This window comes from Spermophilus citellus (assembly GCF_964194105.1).
Source record: "Spermophilus citellus genome assembly, chromosome: 5".
Taxonomy (NCBI): Eukaryota; Metazoa; Chordata; class Mammalia; order Rodentia; family Sciuridae; genus Spermophilus; species Spermophilus citellus.
Genome location: NC_138186.1, coordinates 59,420,695 through 59,432,914, shown reverse-complemented (window position 1 = coordinate 59,432,914; position 12,220 = coordinate 59,420,695). Strand labels below are relative to the sequence as shown.

At 43.6% G+C, this 12,220-nt stretch overlaps 1 protein-coding gene across 1 annotated transcript; it reads right to left on the bottom strand.

Annotated features, from left to right (window-relative positions):
* Positions 1 to 2,431: 2,431 nt before the first annotated feature.
* Positions 2,432 to 8,779, bottom strand: MAD2L1BP (MAD2L1 binding protein). The gene is made up of 3 exons (XM_081295970.1): positions 8,540 to 8,779; positions 7,798 to 8,063; positions 2,432 to 3,352 (listed from the first exon to the last, which is right to left on the bottom strand). Exons 1-3 carry the CDS (start codon positions 8,583 to 8,585, stop codon positions 2,840 to 2,842), a joined length of 825 nt encoding a protein of 274 aa, XP_081152096.1. The 5' UTR covers positions 8,586 to 8,779; the 3' UTR covers positions 2,432 to 2,839.
* Between the last annotated feature and the right edge of the window lie 3,441 nt (positions 8,780 to 12,220).

The window sequence follows — 12,220 nt, the reverse complement described above, 5'->3', positions numbered from 1 at the left end:
CATTGACATGGAACCTTTTGTGAAAATTTATAGCTTCTACTATTGTGGAGAAAATATGTATGTCATGTGTAGATTTATCTGCTAAATCATTGCCCAAACTAAGGGCTCCAGGCAATCCTGTATGTGCCCTAATATGTCCTATAAAGAATGGATCTTTTCTGTCCCAGATTAGACTTTGTATAGTGGAAAACAAAGAGAAAACAGTAGAGGAAGGGGAAATCCTACCAGCATCTTCAAGGGATACTATAGCATTAACTATATACTGACTATCAGAAAATAAATTAAATACAGAATCTTTAAACATCACAAAAGCTTGTAATACTGCATTAAGCTCTACCTTTTGAGCTGATTGTTTTGGGTTCTAAAAATGTAAAAGTTTGATCAGGGGTAACTACTGCTGCTGTACCATTATTTGACCCATCAGTGAATATATTTGGAGCATTCATGATAGGTGTTTTTCTTGTCATTTTTGGAAAAACTACAGGATGAAAGGACCAAAAAGACAACAAAGGATTAGATGGTAAGTGATTATCGAATGAATTAGATTTACACATGATTATTGCCCAAGTATTTAACTCATTAGCTAACTCATCAATTTGATCCATAGTATATGGAGTAATAATTTTATTGGGAGAAATTCCAAACACTCCCTTTGCTGCTTTTATCCACAATAATGGACCTTCTTGCCAAAATACTCCTGTAGGAATATTTTTGTTGGTTTTACAATAAATAATAAAGGCAAACTTATATCAATTCTATCCAAATGCATATTTTCCATATATGTTTCAATAATTTTTAATGCCTTTCTTGCTTCAGGTGTTAACGTGCGGGGTGAATTTAGATCTGATGGACCTTTTAGGATATCAAATAAAGGTCCCAACTCTCCTGTTGGTATACCTAGATAAGGCCTTATCCAATTTATGTCTCCCAATAACTTTTGAAAGTCGTTAAGTGATTTGAGTTGATCTACTCATATTTGAATTTTTGGTGGACGGACCATGGTTGAGGATAATAGAACTCCTAAATAATTAATTGGAAAATTTAATTGTGGGGGCTGGGGATGTGGCTCAAGCGGTAGCGTGCTCATTTGGCGTGCGTGTGGCCGGGGTTCGATCCTCAGCACCACATACAAACAACGATGTTGTGTCTGCCAATAACTAAAAAATAAATATTAAAAAAATTCTCTCTCTCTCTCTCTCCCTCTATCACTCTCTCTTTAAAAAAGAAAATTTAATTGTACTTTATCTATTGCTATCTCTAGATTATAATTTAATAAATTTGTAAGTGTGGCATAACATTCTAGCAATGTTTTTTTTTAATGATAGCTTTATTGTTTTTTTATTTTTTTATTTTTATTTTTTTTTAATTTTAATATTTATTTTTTAGTTTTTGGCGGACACATCTTTGTTGGTATGTGGTGCTGAGGATCGAACCCGGGCCGCACGCATGCCAGGCGAGCGCACTACCGCTTGAGCCACATCCCCAGCCCCATTGTTTTTTTATTTTTAAAGAGAGAGAAAGAGGGCTGGGGATGTGGCTCAAGCGGTAGCGCGCTCGCCTGGCATGCGTGCGGCCCGGGTTCGATCCTCAGCACCACATACCAACAAAGATGTTGTGTCCGCCGAGAACTAAAAAAAATAAATAAATATTAAAAAAAAAAGAGAAAGAGAGCGAGAATTTTAATATTTATTTTTTAGTTTTCGGCAGACACAACATCTTTGTTTTCTTTTCTTGATCTATTTCTCAGTGTCATTCCCCTGAAATTTGCTTCTCAGATCTGAAGGGCATAATAGGCCAGGTTTACCAGGACCATTCAGACCCCAGAACAGCTGGAAGGGGCTGAAGGTCCTTACTGCAGGCCTCAAATCCCCAAGCTGGCATGTGTTTAATCAATGATGAAGATGATAGGCTGCAACTTTGCTCTGCCCTCACTGACCACTAGAGCAGCATCTGTGACCCTCAAACTACAAGTGTCCTGCTCTCTGAGGGTGAAAAGTCTTATGAGCGCTCCTCCCCTTCAACATGCTTTCTGCAAATCTGCTCAGAGTTTACTAAGGATCAATCACAGGCCTAAACTATTCCCCTACATCCCTGGACTTTCATTGAATGGAGTGGTAAGCTAAGTTCCTTACCAGTATTTTGCCCACACCAAAGGAGACTCCTGCTTTGGGCAGAACTTAAGGGTCACAAAGATCAATATGTGGCAAGTACAGAATGTTGGGCTACAGGCTGCTTGATAAGGATTCCAGTCCCAACTCTGCTATCAAACTACTTATAGAAACTTAGTCAAGTCACTTAAATTTCCAGACTGACCTAAGGCGAATGAAAAGAAAAAAAAGTTAAAAAAATCCTGGAAGCCCTGAAGCAGGCGAGGGCGGGGGGACTCTAGGCTTGGAGGCTGAAAAGTCTTAAGTCAAAAGTTTCAGGAAAATTTAATGATTATTCATTTTATATTTAAATTCATAAGTCACACACACTTTATGACTCTGGTAGAAACTCTGAAAGAAAAGATCAAAAGCAAAAAAGGGGTACCCCCATAGAAGAATCTGTTTATGAACCCATCTTTGCTTTCCAATCCTAAATAGGAACACCTGACCCAGCACCCTCTGGGAAAATCAACCTTTGATTCGGAATTGTTGCTCAATAATGATTATTTCAGTCACAGCCACACACCATCAGCCCACCAGAAGTCTGAGGGGAGGCAAATAGCCAGGAGGACAGAGTCGTCTTCTCTCACCAGGAAGCAATTCCAGCTCCAAGCAAGAGATGCATGACAAGGTGCCCCAGGGAGAAAGATAATTTAGCCATTATGTTTTTAGAGTTAAGAAACACCCTCGGTTCAATCGTGGAAGCCCTTAAGTGTCACTGGTGCCTGGAACCAAATGTAATCCTCTGAATCCAGGGCTGGAATAGAAGGTCTGCCACAGGACAGGGTCACAGTGAGTTTGTGGCCACGGCTAGGCACACGGTAATTGAGCTTGGGTCGAAACCAATCTTCTCCACAGTCACGGTGCCCCTGTGCCATAACAATGGTGCCCATGAGTGGAGGAGCCTGTAGCTCACTAAAGGCATCAGCCATGAAAATGGCCCGGAAGAGACGGCGCAAACAAGCAGCTGTGCTCAGGTTCTGGTCCATGCTGAAGGGGACCAGCCTGGACAGGTCAAGTTCATAGAACTCCTTGGGGCTTAGGGCACTGCCCCCGAGGAGGATCAGCACCCGTGGTACTAGTGTCCGGGCAAAGAGGTCTTCTAAATGGCTGAGGACACTCTCCAGTTCTGCCAGTGCTTGTTGGCATTTCCTGTTGCTTGCCTCAGTGGTGACTCGAGGCTTCTTCCTCACTGCATTCTCTGCCTGTGAGGAGAAAGAATGGTGAGAGAGAAGGACTTGATAAGGGGAAGCTAATGCCCTCTGAAGAACATGGCTGGGTTTTGTAGACAGCCTTCAGGATTGGATTTCTAGCTCAATTAACTGCCATAACTATACAGTGGGTTTTATCAGAGGGCATTATGTTGAAAAAGAAAATATATTCTTTGTACAAAGCCATAATTTATATGCACTCAGAACAACAAAGACAATATCCTGAAGCTGAAGGGAATTGAAAATAAGGAACTAAAACAGTCAAGGACACTCCATGGCATAGTTGAAGTAGCAAATTTCTGTTTCACGGGGAGTTTTTAGGAATGAATATTATTTGGACTAATAAATTCTGGAGTAGGTCTTCTAGTTAAACATGACAAATTAAATACAAGATTATTAATATACACCTCCACCTAAAATACTGAAAGAAATTAGGACAAATTTCTTTTTTTTAATTTTTATACCTTTATTTTATTTACTTATTTTTATGTGATGCTGAGGATTGAACCCAGGGCCTGGTATGTGGTAGGTGAGCACTCTACCACTGAGCCACAACCCAGCCCCAGGACAAATTTCTAAGAAAAAAAGAATTTTTTTTTTTTTTTTTTTTTAAAGAGAGAGTGAGAGAGGAGAGAGAGAGAATTTTTAATATTTATTTTTTAGTTCTCGGCGGACACAACATCTTTGTTGGTATGTGGTGCTGAGGATCGAACCCGGGCCGCACGCATGCCAGACGAGCGCGCTACCGCCTGAGCCACATTCCCAGCCCCTCTAAGAAAAATTTTAAGGAAATACTTTACTCTCTTTTCAAAGGAAAGAGAGCAAGAGACAACCCCCACCCCCCACCCCGCCAGAGAGAATAGGCAACATTGGCCAAAGGCAACAACAAAGTTTGTTTTTTTTTTTTTTTAGAGAGAATTTTTTATTTTTTAGTTTTTGGCGGACACAACATCTTTGTATGTGGTGCTGAGAATCGAACCCGGGCCGCACGCATGCCAGGTGAGCACGCTACCGCTTGAGCCACATCCCCAGCCCAACAACAAAGTTTTGAAAGGTAGGCAGAAAGTAGGTAGAAAAGGGTGAGTTGTAGAGTACTTGCCTAGCATGTGCAAGGCCCTGAGTTTGATTCCTAGCACTGCTAAAAATAAAAAAGGGTAAGAGAAAAAGAAAGATGGAGCTTGGGTTGTGGCTCAGTGATAGAGCACTTGCCTAGCAGGTGTGAGGCACTGGATTCAATTCTCAGCACCACATATAAATAAATAAATGAATGAATGAAATAAAAGTCCACCAATAACTAAAAAAAAAAAGAAGAAGAAGAAGAAGAAGGTAAATGGAAGAGTTGAGAGTTCAAGTGGGGGTGAGGTTGTAGCTTTGCAGTAGAGTACTCGCCTAGCACGTGTGAAGCGCTGGGTTAGATCCTCAGCAGCACATAAAAATGAAATAAAGGTACTGTGTCCAACTACAACTAAAACAAAATATTTTTTTAAAAAAAGAACTCCTTGGGGCTTAGGGCACTGCCCCTGAGGAGGACCAGCACTCGTGGTACTAGTGTCCGGGCAAAGAGGTCTTCTAAATGGCTTCTAGAAGACAAACTCAGTGGGTTGTAGCTCAGTGCTAGAGCACTTGTTAGCATGCGTGAGACACTGGGTTCAATCCTCAGCACCACATAAAAAAATAAATAAATAAAGGTATAACAAAAAAATTTTTAAAGGAGGGACAGATTTCAAGAGAGCAAAATGCCAAGTACTGACAAAGCAGATGCCCACAAAAAACAAATTCACATTGCAAAACCCCAGAAAGATTCAAGAATTGGTAATATTCTTAGGAGAAGGCAAGAGTGAGCATAGGGAGACCGAATAAAACTATGTGAGGAGGCTTATACGGCCTGCAATTTCCTCCTCCATCCAATACTATGTTCAGGAAGTTCCCCAAAGAGACCACCAGGTTCCTACTCAATCTCTTTCAAGGAAAGTCATTAGTGCAAAAGGCCCAGGCACATGCACAGAGCTTGCTATAACTCGTTCTGAAATATTCACCAGACTCAGAATAAAAACTTTCAACATGAAAGATCCCCCCCCCCCAAAAAAAAAAACAAAACAAATGGGCAAAGAATTCTGAAAGAAACAAACACTGCAATGAACAGAGAAAAATGTCAAACACACATTAAAAATCTTCAGGTAATAGAAATTCAAACAGTCATGAAACAACAATATGTTATTTTAAAAGAAGATGGAAAAAATGAAGAAGGTGCTCTTAAGAATATTATCGGGGCTGGGGATGTGGCTCAAGCGGTAGCGCGCTCGCCTGGCATGCGTGCGGCCCGGGTTCGATCCTCAGCACCACATACCAACAAAGATGTTGTGTCCGCCGAGAACTAAAAAATAAATATTAAAAATTCTCTCTCTCTCTCTCTCTCTCTCTCTCCTCTCTCACTCTCTCTTTAAAAAAAAAAAAGAATATTATCACTAGCTGGGGGGAGTTGCACACACCCATAATGGGGGAGGGTGGCTAAGGCAGGGTATCACAAGTTTGAGGCCAGTCTCAGCATCTTATTAAGAACCTGTTTCAAAATAAAAAACTAAGGTGCTGGAGTTGTGGCTCAGTGGTAGAGCACTTGCCTAGCATATGTAAGGCACCGGATTTGATCCTTAGCACCACATATAAATAAATAAAACGAAGGCCCATCAACAATTTAAAATATTCATATTAAAAAAAAAATAAAATAAAAAGGTCTGCGGATATAGCTCAGTGATGGGGAGTTCAATCCCCAGTACCAAAAAAAAAGAGGAAAGAATACTAGAAATGTTAATCAAGAAGTCCCCTCGTGAGGCTGGAGTTGTGGCTCAGTAGTACAGCACTTGCCTAGCATGTGTGAGGCACTGGGTTCGATTATCAGCACCACATATAAACAGATAAATAAAATCAATTATACTTATTTTTTTAAAAAAAGAGAAGTAAGGCCAGGCGACATGGCACATCCCTATAATCCCAGAGGCTCAGGAGGCTGAGGCAGGAAGATCATGAATTCAAAGCCAGCCTCAGTAAAAGCAAGGTCCTAAGCAACTCAGTGAGATCCTATCTCTAAATAAAATACAAAATATGGCTGGGGATATGGCTCAGTGGCCGAGTGCTCCTGAGTTCAATCCCAGTACCAAAAAAAGAAGTCCCCTAGTAAGTAGATTAAAAAAAAAAAAAAAGATGAAAATTTGAAAAAAAGTTAGAATTTAAAGAGCCAGTTTGAGGGCTGGAGGGCTCAGTGGTAGAGCACATGCAGAGAATGCACAAGACCTTGGGTTTGATCCCCAGTACCACATACACACATTTAAGAGCCAGTTTATGCCAGATATGGTGGCATGTGCCTGAGAGTCTAGTGACTCTGGAGGCTGAGGCAGGAGGATCCCAAGTTCAAGGCCAACCTCAGCAACTTAATGAGGCCATGTCTCAAATTAAAAAAAGGGGGGGGCGCTCAGTGGTAAATCCACTGAGTTCAATCCCCAGTACCAAAAAAAAAAAAAAAAAAGAAAAAAAAAGCTAGTTCATGAAGTTCAAATGCAACAACACATAATAAGAGTTTCTTTTTTTTTTTTTTTAAAGAGAGAGTGAGAGAGGAGAGAGGAGAGAGAGAGAGAGAATTTTTAATATTTATTTTTTAGTTCTCGGCGGACACAACATCTTTGTTGGTATGTGGTGCTGAGGATCGAACCCGGGCCGCACGCATGCCAGGCAAGCACGCTACCGCTTGAGCCACATCCCCAGCCCTCTTTCTTTTTTTTTTTAATATTTTATTTACATTTTAGTTTTCAGCAGACACAACATCTTTGTATGTGGTGCTGAGGATGGAACCCTGCGGCACCCACGCCAGAAGAGTGCACTACCACTTGAGCCACATCCTCAGCCCCCATAATAATAATTTCCAAATAGAACAAGATAAAAAGTAAGGAGGGGGGCTGGAGATATGGCTCAAGCGGTAGCACGCTCGCCTGGCATGCATACGGCCTGGGTTGGATCCTCAGCACCACATACAAACAAAGATGTTGTGTCTGCCAAAAAAACTAATATATAAATAAAATTCTGTAAAAAAAAAAAGTAAGGAGGGTCAGACAACCAAAGACTGAAGTAGAAAGAAAGTGACTAAAGCCCTTAGAACTGCTTAGGCTAATAGGAGCCTTGGAAATAAAATTGTTTGATTTTCTTTTCTTCTTCTTTTTTTTTTTTTTTTTTTTTTTTTTTGGCAGTACCAGGAGCACTCTACCACTGAGTTATATCCTCAGCCCTTTTTAAAATTTTATTTGAGACAGAGTCTAAGTTGCAGAGGCTGGAACTCAGCCTCCAGAATTACTGGGATTTGGGAGAGGGGCTGGGAGCACCAAGTTCTGCCCTGAAGGTTTCATCTTTTCTACCAGTTTTCCCAATAATTTTGACTCAAAGCCTGTGCATACCTGGGGAGAAGGTTTTCGGTAGAAGTGTTTAAGCTGTTCATAGGGCAGAGGGAGTTGCTGGCGTTGGTACATGATATGCTTTAAAAGTTCACAAGTAAACCGACAGCAGCCTTCCTGGCTTACAGGCCCAGGAAACACCACTGGTACCAAGCAGTCTCTGGAGCAAAAGGGCTCCGAAGGGTTGGAAGGTTCCTGGGCAGAGGTGGTCTCAAGTAGATCTATCTGAGTGGCGTTGGTTTCTTCCGACTTCTCATACCATTCCAAATCTAGTGAGGGAAAAGGATAAAAAGTGAGAAAAAATTAAAAATTTAAGAGGTCAAAGTTAGTCTTCTCATTCCTGATGGTCACCATATCAGCCACTGTGAAGGGGGGACCCGGAGGCACGGATATAATCTTGGCAACCTCCTGCGTGGGAAGATTCCTGATCCCTGTCTAAAGTGACTTAAAAGATGGCAGCAGAGTAGAGGGGGTTTCGGAGGCAATGACTAACGCTCCGCTAACAAAGCGGCGGACCCCGACCTGGGAAAATGAGTCCAAAGTGTAGTTAAGCGGGGTTCAGAACCCTGAAAGTAAGACAGAAGGCGAATCAACCCGACGCAGCGGAGGGAGTCGAGCCCGATTGGGGCGGAGCACCCGCACAGGGTAGACGGGCCGGAGAAAGGGCCAAGGAAGGGACTGACAGGCGGCAGAAGGCCAGAAACACGTCCTCAAGGCTCCCCAAGCTCTGGACCCCAGGCCTTACCAGGGACTGCAGCAGGGGACAGAACTTTCGGCTCCGCCGCCGCCATCACGACCTACTTCCTCTGCTCCCTGCGGTTAGAATGGGCGCCCTGCGGAGCATCATGGGAAGTTCGGACTCCACATCCGGTTCGGCTGGGCCGGAAGCAAGCAAAGCGCTACCGCCCTGAGTTAAAGGCCGGGCGGAGTTCAGAGTTGAGTTCTGCCCTCAGCTCCTGCAAACCCTGCCACAGATATGCCTTGCCCTTCCCCCGCAGGAAACCAGGCCCTCTCGGCAACTGGGCTCTGCCTTCTAAAGGATACCGCACTCACGCATCCATTCCCTCCTGTGTTCACTATTCACTGTCCATCTGCTTTGTGGCCAGGCTCAGGCTTTGTGCTGCCAGGCTCAGCCGCAAACAAGTCAGGCGCGCCAGCTACAGATATTTAGGAACTCCATTTGGAATAGAGATAGGTATTTGACAGTCCTCAGTATGGAAGTGGATAAGATCACACAGGAAAAGCATATAAAATGAGAATGGGGTAGGATCCTGAAAATATTAATGTTTATGAGATGATGAGAAGAACCTGTGGAAGAATGTGTACCCACATAAGTATAAAGAAGAAAAGACAAGTTCAGATCATGGAGACCAAGGGAAAGGTATATTTTAGGAAGCAGGGAATAGAGGTCAAAATAACTATAAAAGTACAATGGTTAAAATACTGTGATATTGGGCTGGGGAGATAGCTCAGTGATAGCATGCACAAGACCCCAACACCACAAACCAACCAAACAAAAACACAGTAGTTTTGGCCCAAGAATAAACAAGAGTTCAGAAACAGAATCTGAATTGGGTAAGGTGCTGCACACTCAAAGTCCCAGTGACTCAGGAGGCTGAGACAGGAGGATCACAAGTTCAAGTCCAGTCTCAGCAACTTGGCAAGTCCCTAAGCAACTTTGTGCCCAAAATTTAAAAAAAAAAGGGGGGGGGGCTAGGGATGTGCCTCAGTGGTTAAGCGCCCATGGGTTCAATCTACAGTACCCAAATAAATAAATAAATAAATAAAATCTGTATATGTAGTCTAATGGTGACTTTTCAAAGCAAATAATGCGAGACAACTGTATCTATTTAAAAATTGAGGGCTGGGGATGTGGCTCAAGCGGTAGCGGGCTCGCCTGGCATGCGTGAGGCCAGGGTTCGATCCTCAGCACCACATACAAAGATGTTGTGTCCGCCGAAATTGAAAAATAAATATTAAAAAAGTTCTCTCTCTCTCTCTCTCTTTAAAAAAAAATATATAAATAAATAAAAATTGATTTTGGTCTATCATACACTACAAAAAAATAAATTCCAAAATGAATTAAATATCTAAACATAAAAATAAACCTCAAAGCAAGCTGGACGTGGTGGCACAAGCCTGTAATTACAGCTAGTTGGGAGACTGAGACAGGAGGATCACAAATTCCAGGCCAGTCTGGGCAACTCAGCAATATCCTTTCTCAAATTTTAAAAAATATACAAACCTCAAAAAACTACTAGAAACGGACTGGGGGCATAGCTCAGTGGCATACCATGTTCTTAGCGTGCATTAAATCCCTGGATTTGATCCTTGGGGTGAAGGGGTGTTGCTCCTAGAAGAAATATTGGGGAATAATGTATAATCTAGGAGTGAGTTGGCTTAGGGATGACACAAAACCAAGGAAGCATAAAGAGAAAGATTGCTGTCTGAATTCAAAACATATACAAAGGTACTATACACAAAAATTAGTGACTAATTACAGACCAGGAAAAATGCTTGCATGTGACCTGTGTATCCATATATGGGATATATATATATCCCATAGCCAACCACCTCATAAGCAATCCTTCCAGGAAAGTAATCACACACACCACTTTCCATCGCCCAGGATCCTGATCTCCTGAACAGATATTCCTGTTCAGGCTACTTCTCTGCCAGCCTTCACTTCTATTTGTGGTAGGTAAGGTTGTTTAAGAATGGGCTCTCAGAATGGAATATCTTCTGCTATCTTTTAAAAGAAATTCTCCATACAGGAGACAAGGGGATTGGAATGGATGAAGTAAAATTGTGTGTGTTGGGCTTGGCTGCTGAAAGATCCATGTACATGAAAAGATGGGTGTTATCAGTCAAGTGCAGCAGGCTCTGGGTATCAAAAGGAACCAGAACTGGTTGTAGTGATAATATTGGGGTGTGGGTTTATCTCTTGCTTCCCATCCCAATCCTTTTTGAGCTCTGAGTTTTCTACTCTCAGTCTCTAACAGCAGTTTTCCTAGTGCCCCTATGCCCTTGTTAGTGTTCACCCCTACAACATAGCCTTTCCCTCAACCACACAGGATTTCAAAAAATCACATAAGCCTTCAGCCATTGAAGACCCATATAATTGGCTGGACATGCTAGGTCCATAATTGCTGACTTTAGTCCTTCTGCTCTCACTGCTTTGGGGAGTTATGCCATGTGGACAGCAACTGTGTCATCAGTAGACCTGCCTCTCTCTATGTGGACCCAGGAAGAAGCCATGGACTCCACCAAGTCTGAACCCCTACAGGGATCACCAGAGGTAAGTCACTGTTGCTGCTTTTAGTTTTCCAAGGAAAACTGAGGTCTGAAGGCACAAGCTGTTTTATTTCTTGGCTGTGTATGAACATCTCCTTGTTTGTAAAGAGAGGGAAATGTGAGAAGTGAGTCATGAAACAGCCATAGGGCTGGGAATTGAACCCTGGCGTCCTGACTCCCAGCCCAGCAATTCTAACTGCTTCTCCACCCTGTATTTCTGGTGTCTTGTACACTGTTTTGTCGCTGGATGTGTTTACTCTATGTGTTTATTCTATGCTGACTGCAAGAGCCCTAAAGAGAAGGGGAGAGGCCCTGGCAAGAAAGTCGAAAGTCAAAAGTCAACAATACCCTGGGGCCCTGGGCCAAGTTTCTATTCCCGGGCACTTCCCCTGCCCTCGCGGTGGTTGAAGTAACCTAAGCTCCAGTCCCGCCCCAAGTAGAGGCCGAGCCCCTCCTACAGCCCTGGCAGTTTTAAAACCAAGCTCAGTTCTCCAGGATTGGTTCGGCCTCAAAACAAAGGGGACGGGGGACACTTGCGGCGGGCAGCTGGCTGGTTTATAGGTTCAGGTCTCGTGTCGGGGCCACCGCGGGGCCTGAGGCTGCTAAAACCAGCCCCCGGACGGTGCCAGCCCAGTAATAAAGCAGTGACTACTGTGTAAAGGTGGCATAATCATCGCCACAAAACTTCCGTAATTAGGCTAAACACCATTCGCCTCCGCCCTGGCGTTCGCCCTGACTCACCCCGACAGCACGCCGGCCATCGGGAAAGAAAACAAGCAGAGGTGGACCTGGCAGGCTGGAGGGACCAGTCTCCCGGAATTCTGCCGCTCTCTAGGTCCAAAACCTGTTGTCTGGCATCCGCAGTAAGAGGTCATAACCACAAAGCTCGATTCTGATGTAAGCCCTTCGCTGCCGGTGACCGCCCCGATCCTCAGGCCTAGGGGCTTTCAACTGCCCGCGCCCTAAGCCCAAGAAAAAGACCGCTCTGAGCGCGGGCACTGGGAACCGGACTACAACTCCCTTCGGCCTTTGCGCGCAAAGGCGCGCTCCTTGTCCACGCCCCGAAGCCACCTGTGGCTCCTTGCGCCGCGATGCCTCCTGGAAGCTGTAGGGCGGCGGCGCGCTCTTTTAA

Coding starts and splice junctions, on each gene's coding strand:
- MAD2L1BP (XM_081295970.1), bottom strand. CDS start 8,585: ATGGCGGCGGCGGAGCCGAAAGTTCTGTCCCCTGCTGCAGTCCCTG. Junction 8,064..8,539: donor GTCCCCTGCTGCAGTCCCTG/GTAAGGCCTGGG, acceptor TTCCCTCACTAG/ATTTGGAATGGTATGAGAAG. Junction 3,353..7,797: donor ACCGAAAACCTTCTCCCCAG/GTATGCACAGGC, acceptor TTCTCCTCACAG/GCAGAGAATGCAGTGAGGAA.